The sequence below is a fragment of the Colossoma macropomum genome, unplaced genomic scaffold (assembly GCF_904425465.1).
Source record: "Colossoma macropomum unplaced genomic scaffold, Colossoma_macropomum, whole genome shotgun sequence".
In the NCBI taxonomy this organism is placed as follows: domain Eukaryota; kingdom Metazoa; phylum Chordata; class Actinopteri; order Characiformes; family Serrasalmidae; genus Colossoma; species Colossoma macropomum.
In genome coordinates, this window is record NW_023494793.1 from 41,199,777 (window position 1) to 41,225,097 (window position 25,321).

A 25,321-nucleotide genomic window follows, 5' to 3' on the forward strand; every position below is an offset into this window, starting at 1 on the left:
AATTCATTGTAGATACTGAATAATTCATAATAGTTACTGAATAATTCATAGTAAACACTGAATAATTCATAGTAGTTACTGAATAATTCATAACAGATACTAATTCATAGTAAACACTGAATAATTCATAATAAACACTGAATGATTCATAGTAGATACTGAATAACTCATAGTAGATACTGAATAATTCATAGTTAACACTGAATAATTCATTGTAGTTACTGAATAATTCATAGTAGTTACTGAATAATTCATAGCAGATATTGAATAATTCATAGTAGTTACTGAATAATTCATAGTAGATATTGAATAATTCATAGTAGTTACTGAATAATTCATAGGAAACACTGAATAATTCATGGTAGGTACTGAATAATTCATAGTAAACACTGAATAATTCATGGTAGGTACTGAATAATTCATAGTAAACACTGAATAATTCATAGTAGTTACTGAATAATTCATAACAGATACTAATTCATAGTAAACACTGAATAATTCATAGTAAACACTGAATAATTCATAATAAACACTGAATGATTCATAGTAGATACTGAATAACTCATAGTAGATACTGAATAATTCATAGTTAACACTGAATAATTCATAGTAGATATTGAATAATTCATAGTAGTTACTGAATAATTCATAGGAAACACTGAATAATTCATGGTAGGTACTGCATAACTTGTATTTACTGAATAATTCATAGTAAACACTGAGTCCTTAGAATAAACAGATACTGAATAATAACAATGCTGAATAAGAAGGCTGCTGTGTAGAGACAGGAATCAGAGCATTTTACCTGTGCATGTCTGTGTAGGTCTTGATTTGTAATTCCCCATCGAACCGCTCCACTCAAACCCTTCACTGCGAGATCAGAGCAGTGTCGTGCAGCTGAAACGCTATTCCAGTCTCAAACACAATAGAGCTGGAGCAGATAAAGCCGGGATCTCTGCCCTCCTGCTAAAAATACACTGAGAGGAATGTCAGACAGCAGAGACAGCTGAACCTGCGCGAGTGAGCGAGCAAGCGCTGTGAGCTATGATGAGGCTGCATCTCTCCCTCTAACTCTCTTCAAACAACAGGTGTAACAGCAAAAGAGAGCTGTGATGTTATTCAGTAGATAAGGTCTCTGATATCTGAACATGAACATACCGATGGGGGCATAATGCTAAACATTATTATCAACAGAATTCAATTTTAAGTGTATTATTTATTAAAAGAGGGTCATTATGTACAAAACAGACACATGCAAAAGCCGTATGCAAAAGTTTGGGCACCCCTAGTCAAATAACATGCATTTGTTGATTTTCATACTGAATAACTGAACACATCCTCTACAGAGAGCACACCTTTTTTTAAATTTTACTCTCACTTCTACTTTTGCACAGTACTGTACAAGTGTTAACTGATGTTTCAGGATGACCTTAGAAGTGACACAAGTTAAGATAACGCAAATGTAGTTTTTATTTAGTATTTACTGTGAACTTATTCCAGCTTCCACTTTTTTCAGGAGACCCACTTTCAGTTCCGCAAAGAATCTGCAGACACACCTCCAAAGTTCAGTCTTAGAAGTTGGTTGATTATTTCCTGAAGTAATCAAACACATTCAGTGATGCTGAGGTCTGGCCTCTGGGGTGGTCAGTCCATTGTCCAGCTTCTTTGTTTGATGTGTCCATCTCCTTTTCTCAGTGAGGTTCTTCTTGATCAGCTACACATCCTTTAAGACCCACAGCGCTGAGTCGTCTTCTCACAGTGGAAGGATGGACAGAAACACCTGTGGATGTTTTCAGATCTGAAGCAGCTTGATTTTCTCCTCTCTCTCAGAGATGAAAGCTTTAAGTGCTGTTTATCTGATGGGGCAGTTTTGTTGTCTTCCAGGTCTTCCAGGTGGTTGTTAGGAGCCACATTTAGTTTATGGCTGTTTTAAATGAGAAATAAAATAAAATAACTGAAGGTGGCCGTTGACTTTTGCACAGTGTTGTAAAGTCTGAAAAATGGTTAAATGTGTCAAGTGGCACACAAGCAAATTACTTCAACACTTCAAGAAGTTCTTTAAGTTCTTTTAATTATAAATTCTTGTATTATAAATTTAAATAAACATAATTAAAAGGATCAATTTTAATCAAACATTCAAGCATAATTTCACACATCAAGATGAAATTTTTAATAACTATGATCATGGTTCTATTTATTGCATAAATCTCATACCCCGATTCATCTGGATTTCACCCTGCATAAAATAAACATTCACATTATCAGTCCCAAATTTACAAAGCTTTATTCTTTGGCACGGTTCTCAAGCTAAAGGAAAACACTAAACTGTGCAGTGCAGCGGTCCTCCAATCCCGCAGTTTAACAGCACAGTCAGGGATGCGCTGATATGAGAATTGTGGGCTGATGTCCAGTATTTTTATGTTTGTATCTGCCGGTGTTGATATATAAACATGGAAATCAGGACTATATCTACCTGGTTTGGCATTACAGAGAAATAAAACATTTATACAGGGTTACAAATGCTGTAAAAAGAGTAAAATGCAGATATTTTAATGCAGTCACCCAGCATCTCCTAAATATTCAGCTCTCCTGGAGCACAATAAATATGTCATGAAATATCAGTTTTAAGTATCAGTCAAATTTAAATATGTCCAATTTTTTTAAGGCTTTTTTAAGCAATTATCTGCTGCTGCCGACACTCTTCTGATATGATATTCAACAAATATGACTGACAAGGTTTGGTTTTGTATAGGTGTCAGAAATCCAAATCTACATTCTGGGAAAATATTGTATATAAACAGTATTTGGCTTTGGATTTCTGGCAAATGTGTGTGTGTGTGTGTGTGTGTGTATACATGAGGTCTTCATTTTTGTTAGATGGCTGAAATCCAAAGTCAATATTTCTTTTTCTCCTCAAATTAAAATAAACATTTTATATATATATATATATATACATATATATATATATATATATACATATACATACATATATATATATATATATATATATATATATATATATATATATAACATTTTAGTTGGATGGTAACCTTGTAATTACTCAGCCTGTCTTTAACTAACATTCATCTAAATATCAATGAAAAACCTAAACTTAATCTTAACTTCAACCCTAAACCTAAACCTACTCCTTAACCTAACCCTAAACATAATGTTGTTGATACTCAACTATCACCAGAAAGTTTGTTAGAAATTTAAGTATCTGTACATCTAAAGGTGACCATCCAAATAAAGTGTGACCACATACACACACATACATATATATATAGGTGTGTGTGTGTGTGTGGAAAGAGTGCTACACTAGATGGTATATTTCATTTTAAATGATAGCAGAAATTAAAACATGAGGTCTTCATTTTTGTCAAATGGCTGAAATCCAAAGTCTATTTCTTTTTCTCCTCAAATTAAAATAAACATTTCTGATATGATTCTAATTACAGTATCTCTGATTTATGCTGCCGCTGGTGCAACAGTTCATTTAGTTGTGAGAATTTCTTCATAAAGCCCTTTTCTGAAGCCCAGCATCCGCTCCAAGTCTTTGCTCTGCAGGATCTCCTGCAGTGAGAGTAGTCTAGTGCTCCTGGGTAAGGTCACTTTCCCTTTCCCGTGCGCTGCCCACACCATCTCCAATGTTGTAGCAAAGGAACTCTTCATGTCCTTACATACAGGGAAGAGGCAGCAGTTCCACAGGTTGCACACATCCCTAGAGAACCTCATGTCCTCGGCACACAGCGCCCAGCGGCTCACGCACTCTTCCAGGGTGGCTCCGAAAAGCTCCAGCTTGTCTATATTCGCAGGACTGGACACTTTTTTCTTCAGGTCGTCTCGGATGCCGAAGGCTACGGTCACGAAGACTGTCTTGCCATCCAGAGTGGTGCTTAGAGAGTGCATGAAGGTTTCACTGGGCACTGAAAGTTCTGTTCCAATCCAGCATCCGCTCACAATAGCTCTGGTGCCAACGGTTACTTTGGCTTCCAGTCTGGAGTACTCCACCACAGTTCCTGCAGACACTGAAGTGCTTGGGTGCAGAACGCTATGCATAACACAAGCAGTATGTTCTTCAGAAGCCTCCAGCTGACATACACTAAAGGCGGCTGGCAGGATGCCAAGCTCCGCCCTGAGACATGGGTCAACCGTGAAGTGGAACAGGTATTCCTCTGTGGTGCCGAGGTGGTAGAACTTTGATTCGTTGAGGAGAATGACATTGAGTGGTGTTCCTTTCAGGCAGTAGAAGATTTTCTTTCTGATCTCCACCAGGCTGCTCTCTGTCTTGGTGACGTTTGCGGTGTCGTTGGTGTATTCCACTGTGGCCCCTGGACCCAGGCCCTGAAGAAAGTCTCCATAAGCGTCTATTTCACATCTCAAAGGTCTGATATCTCTAAACAAGCTCAGTAGTGTCAGTGCACTGCCATAATCAACAAAGTAGGTGCTGTCAGTGTAGACAAAGTCCTCGCCCGCCTTCTTGCACACCGCACCGCTTTTACGCATTCTTTCAATGCTCGGTTTGTGCAAGAACTGGAAGCAGGTTCTATACTCCACGTCTCTGATTTGGGAATCTTCTGCTGGTTCCAGAACAAACACTCCATGCGTGGTTCCGATGGACAGAGGCGAAGGGTGGGCCAGTGCCGTGAAGCCTGGCTTATCAAACACAATACTATCACTCACGCTGTATAATTCGATGTCATCGGCGCAGGTGACCAGCACGCCAGGCTTCATGCGAGAAGGGAAGTCCACGTACATGGCCAGTTTGAGCTCCAGCATCTGATACAGAGGTTCTCCAAGAGGAAGTGCGGTGAAGATCTTGCCAAGAGCGCTGGCGTTGGGTAAGCGCTGGCTGAAGCCTCCTGCATGCATGGAGATACAATGTGCCATTATTGTATCAGTAAAGGTTTGTTTGTTATGTAATAAGAGACAATATTTTTAACAGGAAAAAGCAGCAATATTCCAAAAGTAATATATACATATTTACAGTTTTATGTTTTTATTCCTACGTGAAAAAAAGTTAACACATCCTCCACAGAGAAGACACTTCTGCCCTCTTTAATGTGCAATTACTGTTTACTGTGCAAAGGTTATGGCACTTTTTTTCCTATATGTTAAACTCTGCATTAAATCAAAATCTCCAAAAATATCTGCAGAAAATGCCATATTTAAGTGTGTTTCCGGCAGAGGAACTATTAACTTCTTTTCACTTAAGCCTTGGGTACACTATACGACTTGAGGTCCAAACAGATTATAAAAAGACTGGGCATCTCACACTGTCAGATTTTTTTAACCTACTGAAATATTGGGGATCACTCACTAAACGATTAGGGATCACACACTACTTTTAAGCTGTTCCTGAACCAAAAATAACTCACTCAACTCACGCAAACTCATGCAAACTCCAATTACTGGGGACGCAAATAAACAAACGTGTAGCAGCTGCTGCTGTTTGCAGTGACACAGTAAAGAAGCAGCAGGTAAACAAGTTTGATGGTCATGGATTAAAAAATGTGATCAGTGTGAGTTTTAAACGTACATAAACTCGTTTGTGCTCATGCCTTAAACTCATTAAAAAGCTTCGCTCCACATGTGAGAGACTTTTCGCCATTTTTCTTTGTTTACTTGCTGAATTTTCTTCTTTCGCGCTCTCAGTTTTCACTGGCTGTTGAGTTGCTGACCAGTTTACCCTACTAGATTACACTCAGAGTCGGGTTGAAAAAAATCAAACATGTTTAAAAAAATTCTGACAAATCTGAAATGGGAGTCTGCACCCCTCACCCACTATTCGATTCTTTGACTGACCCAAAAATCTGCAGACTAGAGTAGTAAAGTACTAAAGTATCAATATTCCGAAAGCAATATATACATATATACAGTTATATGCAAAATACATTTTTGTTCCTACGTGAAAAAAACACATCCTCCACAGAGAACACACTTCTGCCCTCTTTAATGTGTGAGTTATGGCACATTTTTTCTCCAATATGTTAAACACAGCAATAACTAAAATTTGCACTAATATCTGTAGAGAAATGCCATATTTAAGTTTGCTCCCAGTAGAGGATGCGTTAACTTATTTTTACTTAGAAAATCAACAAAGCATGTAATTTGACAAGTGGTGTCCCAATTTCTGCATATGACTGTATATCAGTCTGGAAGACATGGTAACAAAACCAGCCTGTTTCAATCTAAGCCATAAAAAGAGGATGGAGGCAGAAGGCAGAGGTGTTACCCACTACACCATACCAACCACCGAAAAGATCATGTACAAATTAATTTCTAACAAGGCAAAAGAGACAATAAAATTATAGGATATGGGTCCTGGAAATATGTGGTATTAGGCAGGGAGCCTATTATAGGATATAGGATATTATAGGATATGAGCTACCTGAGTGTTTTCTCTCCATGACAGGTGCTGGTGGTGGGAGCGGAAGGTGATAAGGTCCATTCTGATTTCAGGTTGGCATTAAAATTGAAAAGTACCTACCTGCATGTATCAGAATGACTCTGAATCTGGACAGGTTCGCCCCGTACTGATCACTCAGGAGCTGCAGTGAATGTAAAGTTGACCCTCCATTACCTGTATGAAGACCAGATGAAGGCTCATATTACCACTCTGACAATCAGTTACATATTCTTTGAGAGCCAACATCTGTTGTACTTGCCAATCTTGTATCCTGGAGGATCTGCAAACACATGGTAACTAATGCCAATCGGAAGCTCTTTCCTGTCGCACTTCTCTCGGATCTGGACTTCGTATGCAGATCTCTGGTCCTCGTCCGCTGCAGTGATAACCACAAGGTCCCAAAATTCTCCAGGTTTCACCTCTTTGCCTGGAAGAACAATTAACCTCAAGATTAGTCCCAACAAACATAAACTATGGATGCAACTGTAGTGACAGTGATATGGCTTAAACCATTAAGTTTAATATCATCAAGTTATCTTAAAATGTTGATACCAAGCAAGAATACATACAGCTATGCTCTATCAGTGTTTCTCAGTGCTGGTCTTTAAGCACCCCAGCTTTACACATTTTGGTGTTTTTCCTGCTCTAACACACCAGATTTTATTCAACTCATTGACAAGTTTTTCCTGTGTTTTACTGAGTGCAATACTAAACTATTAAAAGCACAAGTATACAAAGGTAGTTTAAAACCTATTGCCTATAAGAAAGTTTAGGGTAGCTTTCTTTTTCCTGCAGATGGGTCACATCAATTAGCTAATGAAGGGCTTCTTGTGATGAATTAGGTGTATAAGAGCAGCAGAACACAAACCTGTGCAGGCCGTGTAAACTACGGCTAAATCCCAAATAACTCCCTAGTCCTTATATAGTACACTACATAGGTCATAAAATTGTAGTGTCTAAGGTCTAATTGCGTAGTATATGTTCAACAGGGCATCATCTGGGATTCAGCCAGAGACTGAAAGGACTGTATAGTGCACTGTTTTGCTGTAGCACTTAATCATTTTAATATCAAACCATAATTTAAGAGAGTGCTTAAATATATATAGCCTACACGCTTTAAAAAAGATAGTTCTTCAAGGGTTCTTTACTACAGAAAATGGTTCTGAATAGAACCTTTTTAAAGAGTTCCATATAGCACCAAAAAGGGTTCCACTATTGTTACAAGCTTGAATCATAACAATAACAGAACCCTTTCTGTGCTATATAGAACGCTTTCAAAAAGGTTCTATACATAACCATCAACAGCACATTCTCCATCAATCTGAAGAACCATTTAATCATGCAAAGTTCTTTGAGTGTTCACGGTTCTATGTAGAACCATCTTTTTTAAGTGCGTATATTATCGAAAACATCTTAAGCGTTAAGTGGGGATATTTAACCTAATAACACAGAGCTTGTGAACTGTCTACAGATAGTTAGACCAATCAGAGGCAACCAAACCTCCATGTGTTATGACATCACAACCACAATTTACTGGCTGTCTGGCTCACTATAATCAGGGGTCAAGCCTCAAGCCAGAAAACATGGACATTCTGGTCTTCTTGGCCACAGACCTGAACCTTAATGCATAGAAAATAATTTCAATTTAAACTGCAATCGCAATATTAGTCATAAACATTGCAGTTAGATATTCTCCCCTAGTTCAGCCCTAGTCATTCTTACATGACCAAGATCATAATGTCATGCACTATATACGGAGCACAAAGCTATTTGAGATGCAGCCCAAAGCAGGGAATAATATTTTGAGGGGAATTCCACCGATTTTTCAAGTTTTCTGAATAATTCAGTTCTTAAAACATAAACAGAGCCATGTCTAAAACTCAAATATAGTCATTTTATTTGCTATCCAAAACGCCAGTGAATCTACATGCATCTCCTGAGTTTTTATAAGTAATGTTGACGAGGGTAAAATAGTGGGAAATGTGAAAAATAAGTTTTCTTTGGAGACTATTTGCATCACAACGCCCTGCATGTACCTCTCCGCCATGAATGGATTCAAATAAATGGATTAAAAATTCATTTTGTGCCAAAACTTTATCATAAAACAGCGTCTGAGGCCTCAGAAAGTGTATATCCAACCATTTCATGTATTAACTTTCTGTGAGGGAGCTTTTAGAGGTGAATCTCTGGTTCCTATCACCACCACTGTGAACAGTTCTGACTCGGTAAGTTTCTCTAGAACAGAGAATTTCACACCAAACCACTCTTAAACGATTGAGTTCCCTTTTATTGGTCATACAGTCACAGTGGAGATCTTTACCCCGTATTCTGTTGAACCTCTCCAGTTTCTCCCGGGTGGCTTTTTGCAGGTGAGCGTTTTTGCTGAGTTCCCTCATTGTGAGCGCTTTAAACTCAACGTTAGCTTAGCGTAGCTAACTAACCGAGGCAAGAAGAGACACAAGAAGCAAGAAACACACACTACAAACAAATAGCGACAAACGGGCTGTTGTTAAGCCTTCTGGAAGTCGGGGTTGTGCAAAATATAACTCTCTAATTAATCTGTAATGAACGTTAGAACTTTGTTCGGAGCTGCTTCGTGCAGTGTTTACATCGCCGCTTCCGCATTCCGAGTCACGTGACACGCTGTAGTATTCGGGTTTTTTATTTTATTTTATTTTTTTAATTTTCTAATTTTTTTATTTCTTGAATGTATCATGAAATAATCTTTAAGTTAGTTATGGTGGCAAATAAAATGCGGAAAAAAATATTCGTGTAATCCGTTTCGAACTTACGTTGCCATGGCAACAGCAACATTAACTGAGGTGAGGAACGCTTGGAGCCGCTAACAACAAAAACAAATCTAAACGCGGGTCTAAAGTGCCTGAGATCATCCACAGGTGAGAGAACTGTCACTGTAGTGAAACAGTTACACAAAGTTGCTACCAAAGATCGACCGGATTAAAAATAATAAATAAATAAAATAAAAAATCTCCTCTAGTTCAGAGTTCTCTAACCTATAGAACTGCAGTGGAACCTCTTACACACCTAAAAATATAGTTCTTCAAGGGTTCTTTAGGAAAGGTAATGGTTCCATGTAGTTCTATATAGAACAATGTCGTGCTTAAATAGTTATTTGCATGGTGAAAATTATTCTTCAGATTAATGAAGAATGTGTTGTGTATGGTTCTCTATGGAACCTTTTTAAAAATGGTTCTATATAGCACCAAAAAGGGTTCTGCTATTGTTACAATATCAAACTTGTAACAATAGAAGAACCCTTTTTGGAGCTATGAAGACCTTTTTTATATAGAACCATTCTGGTTCTATTTAGAACATTTTTGAAAATGGTTCTATATAGCACTATAAGAGTTCTGCTAATGTTATGATATCAAGCTTGTAATAACCTTTTTGGTGCTATATTGAACCATTTTGGGTTTATATAGTACCTTTCTTAAAATGGTTATGTGTACACTCTTACAAAAAGATTGTTTTTGAAGGTTCATTAGAAAAGAAAATGGTTCTATATAGAACCATGAACACTTACAGAACTCTTTGCATGATTAAAGGGTTCTTTGCATCATGAAGGAGTTCTTCAGATTATTGGAGAATGTGTTGTAGATGGTTCTATATAGAACTTTTTTTGAAAAGCGTTCTGTATAGCACCAAAAAGGGTTCTTCTATTGTAACAAGCTCGATATCGTAACAATAGCAGAACCCTTTTTGGTGCTTATAGAACCCTTTTCAAAAAAGTTCTATATAGAACCATATACAACACATTCTCCATCAATCTTAAGAACTATTTTACCACACAAAGGATCATTTAAGCATGAAATAGTTCTATATAGAACCATTGTTTTTTACTTAAGAACCCTTGAGCAATCAACTTTTTGAGTGTGTAGTACATCCAGCATCTATGCGCATAGGAACTAATCTTTTCTGTTCTTCTCCTTTTAGATCCTTTTGGTCTAAAATAAAATGCTAAAGCTCCAAAGAGGTGTGAGCAACAGTAAAGTAGCTTAAAACTGAACACACAGAATGAAATGACCGCAAATAAATGAATTAGAAATGAATTAGGAACTAGGAACTGACTTAAGTAGCCTAGTGATGCTTTCCTTACAAATACAGGCTATTTAAGTATAAGTCAATGTTTCAGTACAACTGCATTGTACTCTTAACTTTTACTTAAAGGGGAACTCCACCCTTTTTTCAAAGAAATCCACATAATTAAGTGGTTAAGATGTAAACAGAGTCATTCAGAGCGGTTTGATGTGAAATGCTCTATTCTAGAGAAACTTACTGAGTCAGAATTGTTCAAAGTGGTGGTGTTAGGAACCAGACATCAAGAGTTCAATGCCTCTAAAAGCTCCCTCACAGAATGATATTACATGACGTTGTTAGATATATGCTGCCTGATGCCTGACCCAGTGTTTTATGATAGCTTTGTAATAAGGTTTTCACTTAAAATGTATTTTAATCCATTTATTTGAATCTATTCATGGTGGAGGGATACATGCAGGAACCAGACGTCCACCTCTAAAAGCTCCCTCACAGAAGGCTATTACATGAAATGATTATGAATACCCTGCCTTATGTCTGAGACATTGATTTATGATGATTTTGGCCAAACACATATTTTTAAACCCATTCATGGCAGAGAGGTACATGCAGGGTGTTGTGAGGCAAAATTGTCCCATAGAAGCTTTTTTTTCATGTTTTACCATCATCAACATTACTTAGAAAAACTCAGAAGCCTCGTGTAGGTTCACTGGTGGTTTTGGATGATTAATAAAATGTCTATATGTGTGTTGTAGACATTGTGACCCCTGGTTCCTATCACCACCACTGTAAAGACATCACAGTTTATATGCAATGAACCATTTCACATCAAACCTCTGAATGACTCTGTTTACATCTCAAGGACTGAATTATTCAGAAATTTTGAAAATTGGTGGAATTCCCCTTTAAATACATGTAACTACAATGGAAGTAGTTTCTAGTTTGATAGGCAATGATAATAAACATTTTGTATCTGTTATTTGACTTGCTATTCGTTGCACTGATAAAACATGAATGACTCGTTTCCTCCAGCGTCGGCCAAGAGGAAATGTGACCGATAGGAAACAGTGAAATGGAGGCCCTCAGTGCTCAGAGGGCTTTTCTGGTGAACTGCTCTGAGTCCTTGATATTGGACCATGGGTGCAGCACATTACCTGAAGAAAAAGCCATGGACCTACAGGACGTTCTGTTGGTCAATCTGAGCAGCCTGCTGTTAAAGAGCCTGGACCAACTCGGACGCTGCAAAGCGCTGAAAATTTGCATCCTGGCTGACAACTTCCTGACCCGGATAGATCCTCTTGTAGAGTGTGTGCGCTTGGTAAAGCTGGATCTCAAAGGGAATCAGGTTGGCTTGTTTGTTTATGTTTTTATAGTTGATTAACCACTTAAACTCCATAATTCAGTTCCTCACTCTCATAATTACATAAGTTACACATTATTTTTGTAGATACTGAATAAATCTTAGTAGTTAGCAGTGGTCAAACTATAAAAAATAATCAACAATGATTCCACTGCCCATTTATATATATAGAACAAATTATACAACAGTTAGTTCTGGCCATGCAAGCTGATTGGTTGAGAAGCGTTCTAACTGTGCTGTTATTTCACCATAACATCACAGGTTTTTCACAAACACTGTATCACTCCGCCAAAACGCCGTTGCTAAGCAACGACTCTGACAGCTGTAGGAGACGCTCAAGCCATTTGAACGTTTTCACTTCTTACTTTGCCACAAACAGAAAATGGACACTTTTAAGATCACATTTGACCGACAGCCGATTTGGTCAGACTCTGAAGATGAGACGACACTAAATTCCCAAACTGTCATCACCACTGAGCAGCTTTTCAGTCGGCAGCTGTGACAGAAGAACAGCTAAACAACCTGGAATCAGCCAGAAATGAACCCAACACCATTGGCCAAACTAAATGGGCTGTACGATGCTTTACAGACTGGCTGGAACAAAACAACATTAATACTGATCTGGCAAAAACTGACAAAACTGAGCTAAACTTGATATTGCGGCAGTTTTATGGCTCAGTCTGTACTTCGAAAGGTGATGTTATTTCGCGATAACACACTCCCTCTCGTGTTGTATTGCTTAAGTATAAACTGAAATTCTATGCAAAACAGCAATAATCAGCCTTTTTAATTCCACAGCGTTAGAACCTGGTTTAAGTGAGTTTTGCTACAAATATAAACAGCAAACTTCTATCTTCCAATGACATTCATTCAAAGAGGATGTTTTTTGGTACATAAAACCACACAAACATCACAGATGGATCTAGAGCAGACATGTCAAACTGGGAACCTTCGGGGCCAAAGTGCTACAGATATTATCATTTACCCTCATCTAACACTGTGAATTCAGTTCATAAAGGCCTTGCAAATTAGCTGATGAGCTGAATCAGGCAGTATGCTGAAGTCTGCAGTGTTTTGGCCCACAAGGACTGGATCCTGACACACGTGATCTACAGGAAAAAAAATAAGATGCAAGCAAAATATAGGATATGGGCCCTTTAACACACCTGGCATCGAACCTGGTTTGAGCGAGTTTTACTACAAATATAAACAGCAAACGTCTGACTGTGTTCCAATGACATTCATCCAAGAAGGATGGATGGGGGATGGCTTTACAAACAGGGGATGGTTTTAGAAACAAATGATTTGTCATTTCTTTGACTGAGGGAATAGAATCCCCTTGATTCAAACCCTGGTAATTACTGAAGAATATGTAGTAGTTGCTGGATAATTCATAGTAGAGACTGAATAATTAGTGGTTATTACTTGATAACTGATGCTGTTTTTTGAGTAATGCATCTTAATCTGGAGCTAAATGGGTAATTCTGAAGTTATAACATTTTGTACATACATTATAGAGGTGCAAACTCAATGGTGCAGATAGAGGAGCAAATTCAATTATTAACCCATGAATGTCCAAATATTACATTTCCTTTGGTCCAGAGAACAAATCTGATCAAACCATATGACTAAGGCCCAATCCCATTTCACCCCTCGCCCCTACCACTTAGCCCTTAGCCCTCTGTTCTGCGCGTTCACGTCTAGAGGTAGGGTGTCCCAATTTTTGTCAAGATAGAGGGGTACAGGGAAGTGTTAGGGTTACATGACCCTCCAAACAGAGGTTTTTAGAGACTCTAACCAGAGTGTTATGAGAAAAAAAGAAAAACCGGCAAGATGGAGAACAAGAGACCAAAGAAACCCACAAATGTGAGAATTTTCTCCATTAAAAATTACGATAACCACTGTATAAACTTAGTTTAATGTTGTTTCAGTGTATTATGGATGTTTTCTTCATAACAAGCATAAAAAATCACTAGTAGTATGCTAATGTCTCGGTAGCTAGCTAACTTTCCCATTCCACCTTAAATAGTCCAGCAGTTCTGACTCCTGACGCACCAGAATGTAACTGCTGCACCATTTAAGGTGGAACAGGAAAATTCGAACAAGAAGCTGGTGAATATCTGACTTCAGCTTCATATCACTGCAGAATTAGGGGTGGGTGATAATAAATAATTGCCCCCCTCTTTGAAGGCATATGAAATGTAACTAAAGCCCAGCAGTGAGGAGCTGAACTTTACCCTCCTCTGCTGTCACTGCAGACTGGCAGGGTCGCCTACAGAGCAGCGCCAGTAGCTGTTAATGAAGTGATGCTCTTTTTATTTGAGGGTCTCATATCAGAGGGAAGATTTCAACCACTACCCTGTAACTCAGTTCCAAGGGGTTAGGGTGACACTCGAAAACAAGGGTTAGGGGTAAAAATAAGAAATAGGACTGGGCCTAAAACTGCTCAAACTGTATGCCTAAAAAGCAAGTTTTTATCACTTAATTACATTAGTAATCTAGTCTTTTGGTTCCATAGGACTACTGAAAAGAAAATTTACATTTGATTGTGAACAAAAGTAAGAAAAAATGCATGTAATCAAAAAATTCAAATAAGCACTGTTAGATGTTCATCCAATGTGTAACTACACAACTATACTTTTCATCACTTTAGACCAGGGGTGCCAGAGTGCAATGTTTCTGGTGGGCTAAGAAGCAAAAAGACAAAAACAATATATGAATAAAGATGACAGGCAGGCCACACTTTGGGGTGGTCCCGTGGCATTTTCCTTTATCATAATACATTCATTTGTTAGATGTGAATGGGTTAATTATGCTGCTTTTCCTTGTCAGATAACCCATCTTCCCAGTGCTTCATTCTGGAGTAATCTGAAAAATTTACAACTGCTCAATCTACACGACAACAACCTGGCAGAGAGGAGAAATATTACTGCTCTGTCCAGCTGTCCGAAACTAACAGCCTTGACCCTCTACGACACGCCGCTCAGTCTGAAGCAGAACTACAGACACTGCGTTGTCAACAGCATCTGGTCCCTGAAGGCGCTGGATAACCGCGTCATCTCAGACGAGGAGATCGTCGAAAAGTGGCACCTTCCTTCTAAATTTAAGGCAGTGGCTCCTCATTTCTGTGTAAATCTGTATCCATCCTCAAAGACGGTTAGTATTGATTTAATGTTGGCTGATGATCTTTATGTATTCGTAATAAGCATAACCCACTCAAAAGTTTGGAATCATCAATTTCAGTAATTAACCATTTGGTTGCAGATAAATAATTCTAATATGCTCAACCTGTACAACCTCACAGGATGCAAATAATTAATTTACAAGTAAGTAAATTGAACAAAGCTGTAGTTGATTCTACTAAAATTAAAATCCAAAATGAAGTTATAATAAAACCAATGGCCATAATTACTCATATTTAAAAGTGCTAATTTTCAGAGTGGTTTCGTGTTAAATGCTCTGTTCTAGAGTCAGAATTGTTCACAGCGGTGGTGATAGGAACCAGACGTCCACCTCTAAAAGCTCCCTCACAGAAAGTTACTACATGAAATGGTTATGAATTCACTGCCTGATGTCTGAGACACTGTTTTATGATGGTTTTGAAAAGGTTTTGGCCGAACACGTATTTTTAAATCCATTCATGGTGAAGGGGTACATGCAGGGTGTTGTGAGGCAAAATAGTCCCAAAGAAGCCCTTTAAGATTTTCCACTATTTTGCCATCATCAACATTACATCTAAAACCTCAGAAGACTCGTGTAGGTTCACTGGTGGTTTGGAGAGCAAATAAAATGTCTATGTAAGTCATGGCGACCCCTGGTTCCTATCACCACCACTGTAAAGACATCTGAGTCTCTGAAAATCAACCATTTCACACCAAACCACTCTGAATAACTCACTCATTGAAATGTAAACAGTCAAAAATGTTAAGCAAAAATTGGTAAAATGTCCCCCAAAATACTTTGAAATATTGAATAAGACATCTAAAATACCTTTTGTTCTCAAGTTTTAATATATTATTATTATTATTATAATTAATTGTATAATTATTATAATTATAATTAATTGTATAATTATATTATAAATATTTTAATTGTTATTAAGTATTATTAAATACAGTAACAACAATTATTAATGTAACTAGTGATTTCAAACTTTTGAACAGAAGTTTATATCCATAACTTTCAGAATTACAAAGTCTTTTTTACTTTCTCACACTTAGGATTCATACAAGACTGAAATGAAAGCGGTACAGGGCTTGACTGCAGTAATAAATCAGATCCAGGCTAATTATTGCCCGATTCTGATTATCCAGAAATGGATTAGAGGACATCTGACCCGGAGAAGCCTGGGGTAAACAGCAGACATTTCACACAATGTGGGGTGTAAAAATGCACTGAATTCCAATGGTTGATTTTGAACACAGTCACCAAGTTCATCTTCCTGCAGATTATGTCGAACTCTGCGGCCTCTGAGAGTGATACAGAGGCAAGTAACTCCAGCCAGTACACAGTTAACCCCTCGCTCTCCGGAAACCACCAGAAGTACCTGGATTAAGGAGTGCAAGACAGAACAACTCAGCCTGGTATCAGTGATCACACGCTTGCAATATCAGTTTCATTACAGTTCAGATTCAGTACCGCTTTTCTGCCTAGTTTTCCCATGTATACCGATCAGGCATAACATTATGACCACCTCCTTGTTTCTACACTCATTGTCCATTTTATCAGCTCCACTTACTATATAGGTGCACTTTGTAGTTCTACAGTTACAGACTGTAGTCCATCTGTTTCTCTGCATACTTTGTTAGCCCCCTTTTACCCTGTTCTTCAGTGGTCAGGACTCCCATGGACCCTCACAGAGCAGGTACTATTTGGGTGGTGGATCATTCTCAGCACTGCAGTAACACTGACGAGGTGGTGGTGTGGTAGTGTGTGTTGTGCTGGTACGAGTGGATCAGACACAGCAGTGTTGCTGGAGTTTTTAAACACTGTGTCCACTCACTGTCCACTCTATTACCTTGTCAGTCCACCTTGTAGATGTAAAGTCAAAGACGATAGCTCATCTGCTGCTGCACAGTTTGTGTTGGTCATCCTTTAGTCCTTCATCAGTGGTCATAGGACGCTGCCCACAGGACACTGTTGGCTGGATATTTTTGGTTGGTGGACGATTCTCAGTCCAGCAGTGACACTGAGGTGTTTAAAAACTCCAGCAGCACTGCTGTGTCTGATCCACTCAGACCAGCGCAACACACACTAACACACCACCACCACGTCAGTGTTACTGCAGTGCTGAGAATGACCCACTACCCAAATAGTACCTGCTCTGTGAGGGTCTATGGGGGTCCTGACCACTGAAGAACAGGGTAAAAGGGGGCTAACAAAGTATGCAGAGAAACAGATGGACTACAGTCTGTAACTGTAGAACTACAAAGTGCACCTATATAGTAAATGGAGCTGATAAAATGGACAATGAGCGTAGAAACAAGGTCATAATGTTATGCCTGATCGGTGTATTTGAGCTTGATTACTGACTTAACAGAGAGTTTTGAGACAGAATGAAACACGAACCCAGAGGTATACACTGGAGGTGTACCAGTGTGACTTTGTCTCAATTTAAAGATCTGTTTTTGTTTTTCTGTCTTGCAGAATCTGGAGGAGAGAGAAACCACAGTCAAAAGGCTGTATGAGAACTTGAGTAAACTGGAGAAGACAGACAGCCAGGAGGTCAGATAAAGTGACTTTGTTAAAGTACCTAAATACAGTAGGTCACTGTGCTGATCGTATTTTCCCTTTGCATAGCAGATGATGCTGCAGGAGGAGATGAGTGTCCGATCAATCAACAGCACAACGCTGAAGGAGCTCAGGATGCCGTGTAACACGCCTGAGCGGAGCAGCATTATGAACCCATGTAAAGACAGACTTAGTGAGTCTGACAGAGGTGCAGTGCAGCAACAGAACATCAGATATCAGGGGTTTAATCTCTCATCTCACTTCACATTATGGAAATCTCACATTCCACCACGATTCAATTCAGTTTGATGTGTTTATTTTGGTTCGATTCAGAATTACTTTGGTAAATTGACTGAATTTATTTCACTCTTTACACAGTAATGGAGTACAGAAAATAAGAAATACAAACAACTGTTTTTTCCTCTGAATTTGTCCCGGTTTCTGCCTAATTTAATCATGGCCAATTCCTATCCTCAAACTAGGTCCCCATCTATCACATAATGCTACCAAGCTGGGAGGGTGAAGGGTAGCAAGAGCTTCCTCTGAGATGTGAAGAACCACCACATCTGTTCAAACTGTGACTAATGCAACATCATAGAGCACTGAAGTCATACGTCACGTGGCAGCAGTACAGCACATTAGGAGCAGTTGTTGTTGGTATATAATAGCGTTGAAGTTTAATAGTAGACTTACCTTTGTGGAGCATCATTTCAGTGCACTGGAGCATTAGCTTGCTTGTAGCATGCATGTAGCATTATCTGTTTTTTGTTGTACAATGATTCAGTGACACTCAGGCCCAATCCCATTTCACCCCTTGCCTCTACCACTCAGCCCTTAGCCCCCTGTTTTGCATGTTCATGTCTAGAGGTAGGGTGTCCCGATTCTTGTTGAGATAGAGGGGTAGGGTGAAGTGTTAGGGCTACATGGCCCTCCAAATGGAGGTTTTTCAGACACTCCTAACAGAGAGTTATGAGAAAAACAGAAAAAATGTCAAGATGGCTGAACAAGAGACCAAAGAAACCCACAAATGTGAGAATTTTCTCTGTTAAAAAAATTACAATAACCACTGTATAATTATCTTATTTTACTGTTGTTTCAGTGTATTTTGGTCATTTCCTTCATAACAAGCATACAAATCACTATTAGCATGCTAATGTCTCGGTAGCTAACTGCTAACTTTCCCGTTCCACCTTAAATAGTCCAGCAGTTCTGACACCTGAAGTGCCAGAACGTAACTGCTGCACCATTTAAGGTGGAACGGGGAAATTCGAATGAGAATCTGGTGAATATCTGACTTCAGCTTTGTATCACTGAAGGATTAGGGGTGGGTGATAATAAATAATTGCCCCTCTTTGAAGGCATATGATGCCCTAAATGTAACTAAAGCCCAACAGTGAGTACCCTCCTCTGCTGTCACTGCAGACTGGCAGGGTCGCCTACAGAGCAGTGCTAGTAGCTGTTAATGAAGTAATATCTTGTTTTTTTATTTGAGGTTCCCATTTCGTAGGGCAAGATTTCAACCACTACCCCTTGTAACTCAGTTCTAAGGGGTTAAGGTGACACTTGACAACAAGGGGTAGGGGTAAAAAGAAAAAATGGGATTGGACCTCAGTTTTGAACCATTTTAGCATTTTGGTTTAGCACAGGGTGCAATAACAACAGTGTTCAAAAAAAAATTCCCATAGTGAAACCTGCTTAGCCCCAGAGTTCCTAATACAGGCATGACGCCAACCACAGAATGACGCATTAATTCAGAGGTCTATTGGACAGTTTAGCACACTTGGAGAAGAATGCTAACTGCTAATTCTGTTATATCAGCTAAAAGGCGCTTGCACTAGTGATGGAGGGAGGGGGAAGACCGTTCTACCCACCCAAAGAGAGAGAGAGGACATTTATCCACTCTTGGACTCCCAGACACCAATGGCTGTGGCATCACCGGGGATCAAATTAGCGATCTCCTGATGATAGCGTCAACGCTTTATACTTCTGTGAAGATACACGTAAACGTATCTGCATTGCAACACAGAGATGGGGTTCATGACTAAGCATAGCTTGAACAGGCTTCATCTCCAAATTTCAACTACGTGTTGTAAACTGGAGAAGACAGACAGCCAGGAGGTCAGATAAAGTGGAGCTGTGCATCAAACGAATGCTTACTGGCTATCCAGTACTGCTGGGTACTGGACCCAAACAGTACTCAACTCGAAGAAGAACTAGTGCAAAATCAAATGGAGCCTTTTGAGGACCGGCTGGCAGAAGAGGAGCAATGTTACAATCATTTATACAACCCATCTTCAAAATATTACAAAACCAGTGAAATGAGAGTTAATTCATGGAGAAAGCGAGGAAAAGTGCAAGACTTTCCTCATTATTTTCTGTACATTCTAGCCTGGACACTGCCCCCTAGCGTTAAAGTATGTCAGCAGACACCTACGTGAACATCTGTGCATGTTCAAACCGGAATATATACAATTTTTACATTTAAAAACAGATTTTGAGTATATAATGAGTGCACACTGCATTGAATATTCTAATAATCAATTATAATTGATTCTAATATTGAATCGAATGTAGTTGACAGTGCATTTTTTTTTACACCTCTAATAGCTGTATCAAATCATTTTACCTTAATGTTCTGTCCTTTGCCTCTAGATGTTGCTGTTATGGATGATGTTCATGATGAGGAGATGGACAGAGACACCTTCCATCTGTCTGGCTTCAAGGCCACCATGCACTCATTTGAGCCGTTCACCGAAATGCTTATATCACGGAAAGCTCTTGGACAGGAGGTTCGAGATGCCATTTGTCACTTCCATTCACAGAAACCTGACCGGCCTGACTGCCCACAGCGACGTCCTCCCATCATCACTGCTGAGAAGCGTTTCATTGGCAGGTGGGGATGCCTACAAATTCAACTGCATTCAACTGTAATTTCGATTGTGTTCACAATTGATGTGCAGTACTGGCAAGAATGAATATCAATAAAATCCTATTGATATCCATCCCGATTGGCAGGTGCCACAACTGCTTCAGCCTCGTCCCATTCCGGACAATCGAGAAGGCATATTGGGCAAAAAAGAAGGCAGAGGATCTGAAATACAGGGCGGAACGAGTAGAGCAGTTGCAGGGTCTCCGTGACGATGCCCGTGATCACCGTGACAGCATCATGGAGTCTCGGAGGAAGGAGGCACTACTGCAGCAGGACCGAGACAAGGCCGAACTGGAGGAAATGCTCAGCGTGCAGAGGGCCAAAAGCGAACAGGAAGTGCAGCTCGCTCGCCAGAAACACCTCCGCTTCTTGGAGGAGAAAAGGAGGAGAGTGTTGGAGCAGGGGATGGTCATCCATTTCAGTGGGCAGCACAGCTCCCTGGCCAAAAGCATCACAAGAAATTGTATCCAACAAAGGCTCAGCAACGCTCAGCAAGAGAGGAGAAGAGAGGTCGCTATCAGCAAGCACCACACTAAAGCCCAGAAGATGGTCATGCAGCGATACCTGGAGAACAGGTACAGCACGCTGTTCACCCAGAGAACAGGTACAACACTACATATCTGGAGAACAGGTACAGGACCCTACACATCCAGAAACAGGTACAGCATGTTACATACCTAAAAAACAGGTACAGCACCAGGCATTTCTTGAGAACAGATACAGTACCCTACACACCTGGAGAACAGGTACCGTACCCACCTTCCCATGCCTTATCCACCTACAGAACAAGTACAGCACCCAACACACCTGGACAATAAGTACAGCACCATGCGCACCTTCCCATGTCTTACTCACCTGGAGAACAGGTACAGCACCTTACACACCTGGAAAACAGGTGCAACACCATGCATGCCTTGAGAATAGGTTCAGTGCCCTACGCACCTGGAAAACAGGTACAACACCATGCACACCTTACCCACCTGGAGAACAGGTACCGTACCCTACACACCTGGAAAACAGGTAGAGTACCATGTGCACCTTCCCATGCCCTACCCACCTGAAGAACAGGTACAGAACTATGCACACCTTGAGAATAGGTTCATTGCCCTACATACCTGGAAAACAGATACAGCACCATGCATGCCTTACCCATGCCTTAGCCACCTGAAGAACAGGTACAGCACCCTACACACCTGGAAAATAAGTACCGCACCATGGGCACCTTCCAGTGCCTTGCTCACCTGGAGAACAGGTACAGCACCCTACACACCTGGAAACAGGTAGAGTACCATGCACAACGTCCCATGCCTTCCCCACCTGGAGAACAGGTACCGTACCCTACACACCTGGAACACAGGTAGAGTACCATGTGCACCTCCCATGCCTTACCCACCTGAAGAACAGGTACAGCACCATGCACACCTTGAGAAGAGGTTCATTGCCCTACATACCTGGAAAACAGATACAGCACCATGCATGCCCTACCCATGCCTTAGCCACCTGAAGAACAGGTACAGCACCCTACACACCTGGAAAATAAGTACCGCACCATGGGCACCTTCCAGTGCCTTGCTCACCTGGAGAACAGGTACAGCACCCTACACACCTGGAAAACAGGTACAGCACCATGCACACCTTACCCATGCCTTATCCACCTGGAGAACAGGTACTGTACCCTACACACCTGGAAACAGGTAGAGTACCATGCACAACATCCCATGCCTTACCCACCTGAAGAACAGGTACAGCACCCTACACCCCTTGAGAACAGGTTTAGCGCCCTACACACCTGGAAAACAGGTAGAGCATCATGCACACCTTGAGAACAGGTTCAGCACCCTACACACCTGGAAAACAGGTACAGCACCATGCACACCTTACCCATGCCTTACACACCTGGAGAACAGATGCTGTACCCTACACACATGGACATCAGGTACAATGCTTGACACACCTAGAGAAGAGGTACAGCACCTTACAAACCTGGGGGAAAGTGCACTGCATCCTACATGCCTAGAGTACAGGTATAGTATCTCACAGACCTGGAGAACATCTTACACACCTGGAGAACAGGTATAGTGTCTTACAGACCTGGAGAGCACGCTATAAACCTAGACAACAGGTACTGCATCCTGGAGAAGAGGTATGATAATGTTCGGAAAAGTATATTTAACCCTCCAGGAGGTTAACGTCCAGGAAGTGTTAGAGCTTTTACACATATTTTACAGCCTATTTTATAGTTGTACATTTGCATATTTAAGTAGTCCACTGTTACTTTTATCACAACTATGTAATCCATGTATTTCTGTCAGTTCACTGTTAGTAATGCATTCCTGTTTTTTTTCTGCAGGAGACAGAATATCCATGCAGAGGCTGTACTCTCCCGGGTGTCTACGCACACTTTCCTATCTGAGAAACAGCACAGTGACCTCTTAGCAGCCCAGGCCAGAGTGGCTCATATCAAATCCAGCCACTACAAGGTGGAGGTCTTGCGTCCACAGCCGCCCAGTCAGCCTGCATGATGACTCACCCTATCAGTCCACCTTAACTATGCCAACCTACCTTAAGTAATGTATATCAAAGGAGAACTAATATAATGTGGAGGTAAAATCCACATCGGTACAGATCAAGACTCAAACATCTGCTTTACTGTGTTTAATCAAAATAATGACCGGTTGCTGTAATGGGTCAAATATTAATTACTGACAGTCAATTTTTTTTAGGTTTTTATTCAATAGTGAATAAATATGAGCTGTGTACATCATATTATTCTTTTCTTTAGCTTAGAACTAACACACGCACATCAAGAAAATCCAGATTTACATTTGTTAATTACTAAAATGAAAAAACAATCAGAACTTTGTATAAGGAGGTAAAAAAGGATCTATAACAATCTGTGCATCTACTATAACATATTCAAATCTATACAACTAGTCTGTGTGCATCACAGGTGGTTCTGTTAATGATCCTGTATTCAGTCACTGTATTCTGGTTCAAAATGCCCACCAGAGAACTGGCTCTTGCTTTAACACTGGCTGCAAGCTCTATAGCGGCTCTTTTACTGCCCTGTTGTGGCTCCACAGCAGAATCAGATTTGTAGGTAAAAATAAAATAATCCTCCTTTACAGTAAAATAAAGCTCTGCTGATCGTTCAACACAGTTTATCAATAAATGGTCTTAAACTCTGGAGTTAATGTAGAACTGCTAATTCACCCTTTAACCCTGAAGATCAGCGCAGACTGCTGGTCACCATAGCAACAAAGACTACAATCTTGCCTAGCTAGTAGCTAACGAAACGGCAAAGACAAGAATGATTGAAGATGAGCATAATTTAGAGATAAATGGACTTATTTGTGTTTATAATCGCTCCAGCTGGTTTCTTGATACGTTTAATCTGCAACAACTGTCAAACACTAAAAAGTCACGAGGCTGAAGTTTCTTGCTTGCCAGCTTCTTGTTCTATTTCTCCTGTTCCGCATTAAATGGTGCAGCATACATTCTGCTGTTTCAGGCACCATTTAAGGTGGAACGGGAAAATTCGAACAAGAAGCTGGTGAATGAGAAGCGACTTCAGCCTCATAAAAAGTCAAACATTAAGAGACATTTTACAAGAAACTGTTCTACTTTTGAGGAAAAGTTTCCTGCTGGAGATGCGAGAAAAGCAGCTATAGCTGAGCTAAAGCTTAAAGCAGAGCCAAATCTGCATTTTCGTTTATATTTTTTAGCCTTTACTAGCATATTAGCACATATTGAGACATATTTACAGCCAAGATGGTAAAAAGTTACTTAATAAAATGGACATAAAATGTTGTGGTTTGATTTTTGTTAGACAAAATGGCTCTTCTTAACATTTGGGTTGCCGACCCCTGTTCTATACAGTCCTATGCAAACGTTTGGGTGCCGCTAGTCAAATGAGATATTTTGTTGATTTTTTTAAAAAAAGTAAGTTAAAACATTCTTATAGCAAGCAATCTGGCATTTTCTGCAAATTATAGTGCACAATTTCTATTCGCTGAGTTTAACGCATTGGAAAAAATGAAAGCATAAAACATAAAAAGTGACCTGTGCAAAATTTATGGCACACTTCAATGTCTTGTATTCATTAAAACATGCCGAAGAGTGTCTCTGTAGAGGGCGTGTTCACTTATTTACACTCAGAAAATCACCAAGACATCGTTTGACCAGGGGCGCCAAAACTTTTGCACATGACTGCACTTCAGAGTACTTAAAAATCATTGTCCTATTATGAGCCCTACTTAGTTAGCCAAACATCTTCATGATTAGATCTTGATAGCATATGACTTCTTAGTGAATCTAAATGACTGAATCTGAATTATATATTAGTATTAAATATTGCTTGTATTTACAGTTATGAGCAAAGCAAAGCAATGGGGAATTCCACACTGACCAAAGATTATATGTGTAAATTCTTGTACTTTTAAATCACAGTGATTCTGAAATGCTGAGAAGAGGCGTTCTGGTGTTTCTTCAAGGGTTCTTCGGTAAAGAAAATGGTTCTATATAGAACCTTGAGCACTCAAAGAACCTTCTGCATAATTGAAGTGTGCTTTGCATCATGAAAGCGTTCTTCAGATCAGTGGAGAACGAGTTGTATATGGTTCTATATAGAAAAGGGTTGAAAAGGGTTCTATTGTTACGATGTCAAGCTTGTCACAGTGGAAGGACCCCTTTTTTGCTGCTATATAGAACCCTTTTCAAAAAGGTTCTATGTAGAACCATCTGCAACACATCCTGCTCTCTTAAAAAAAGATGGTTATTTAAGGGTTCTATATAGAACCGTGAACACTCAAAGAACTCTTTGCATGATAAAAAGGTT

The 25,321-nt window shown here is 39.8% G+C and overlaps 3 protein-coding genes across 3 annotated transcripts in view; 1 reads left to right on the top strand and 2 right to left on the bottom strand.

Annotated features, from left to right (window-relative positions):
- tnni3k (TNNI3 interacting kinase) overlaps positions 1-908 on the bottom strand; it is a 49,753-nt gene extending 48,845 nt beyond the window's left edge. The window contains exon 1 of the mRNA XM_036579567.1: positions 806-908. Coding sequence (XP_036435460.1) covers positions 806-845 — 40 coding nt within the window. The 5' untranslated portion in view covers positions 846-908. The remainder of the gene's footprint in view (positions 1-805) is intronic.
- A 2,411-nt stretch (positions 909-3,319) lies between these two features.
- Positions 3,320-9,027, bottom strand: fpgt (fucose-1-phosphate guanylyltransferase). The gene is made up of 4 exons (XM_036579566.1): positions 8,730-9,027; positions 6,669-6,836; positions 6,491-6,583; positions 3,320-4,862 (listed from the first exon to the last, which is right to left on the bottom strand). Exons 1-4 carry the CDS (start codon positions 8,803-8,805, stop codon positions 3,493-3,495), a joined length of 1,707 nt encoding a protein of 568 aa, XP_036435459.1. The 5' UTR covers positions 8,806-9,027; the 3' UTR covers positions 3,320-3,492.
- Positions 9,028-9,216: 189 nt separating this feature from the next.
- Positions 9,217-23,008, top strand: lrriq3 (leucine rich repeats and IQ motif containing 3). The gene is made up of 10 exons (XM_036578088.1): positions 9,217-9,306; positions 11,498-11,810; positions 14,658-14,981; positions 16,046-16,176; positions 16,273-16,408; positions 17,472-17,549; positions 17,628-17,748; positions 20,208-20,448; positions 20,571-21,059; positions 22,835-23,008. The coding sequence occupies exons 2-10, from the start codon at positions 11,538-11,540 to the stop codon at positions 23,004-23,006; spliced, it is 1,965 nt and encodes a 654-aa protein (XP_036433981.1). The 5' UTR covers positions 9,217-9,306; positions 11,498-11,537; the 3' UTR covers positions 23,007-23,008.
- The last annotated feature ends 2,313 nt before the right edge of the window (positions 23,009-25,321 follow it).

Excerpts from the sequence above, each read along its gene's own strand:
- fpgt (XM_036579566.1), bottom strand. The coding sequence starts at position 8,805 with ATGAGGGAACTCAGCAAAAACGCTCACCTGCAAAAAGCCACCCGGGAG. Across the intron at positions 6,837-8,729 it reads GAGGTTCAACAGAATACGGG|GCAAAGAGGTGAAACCTGGA; the intron begins GTAAAGATCTCC and ends TTGTTCTTCCAG. Across the intron at positions 6,584-6,668 it reads TCCTCCAGGATACAAGATTG|GTAATGGAGGGTCAACTTTA; the intron begins GCAAGTACAACA and ends GTCTTCATACAG.
- lrriq3 (XM_036578088.1), top strand. The coding sequence starts at position 11,538 with ATGGAGGCCCTCAGTGCTCAGAGGGCTTTTCTGGTGAACTGCTCTGAG. Across the intron at positions 11,811-14,657 it reads TGGATCTCAAAGGGAATCAG|ATAACCCATCTTCCCAGTGC; the intron begins GTTGGCTTGTTT and ends TTTCCTTGTCAG. Across the intron at positions 21,060-22,834 it reads CAGCGATACCTGGAGAACAG|GAGACAGAATATCCATGCAG; the intron begins GTACAGCACGCT and ends TTTTTTCTGCAG.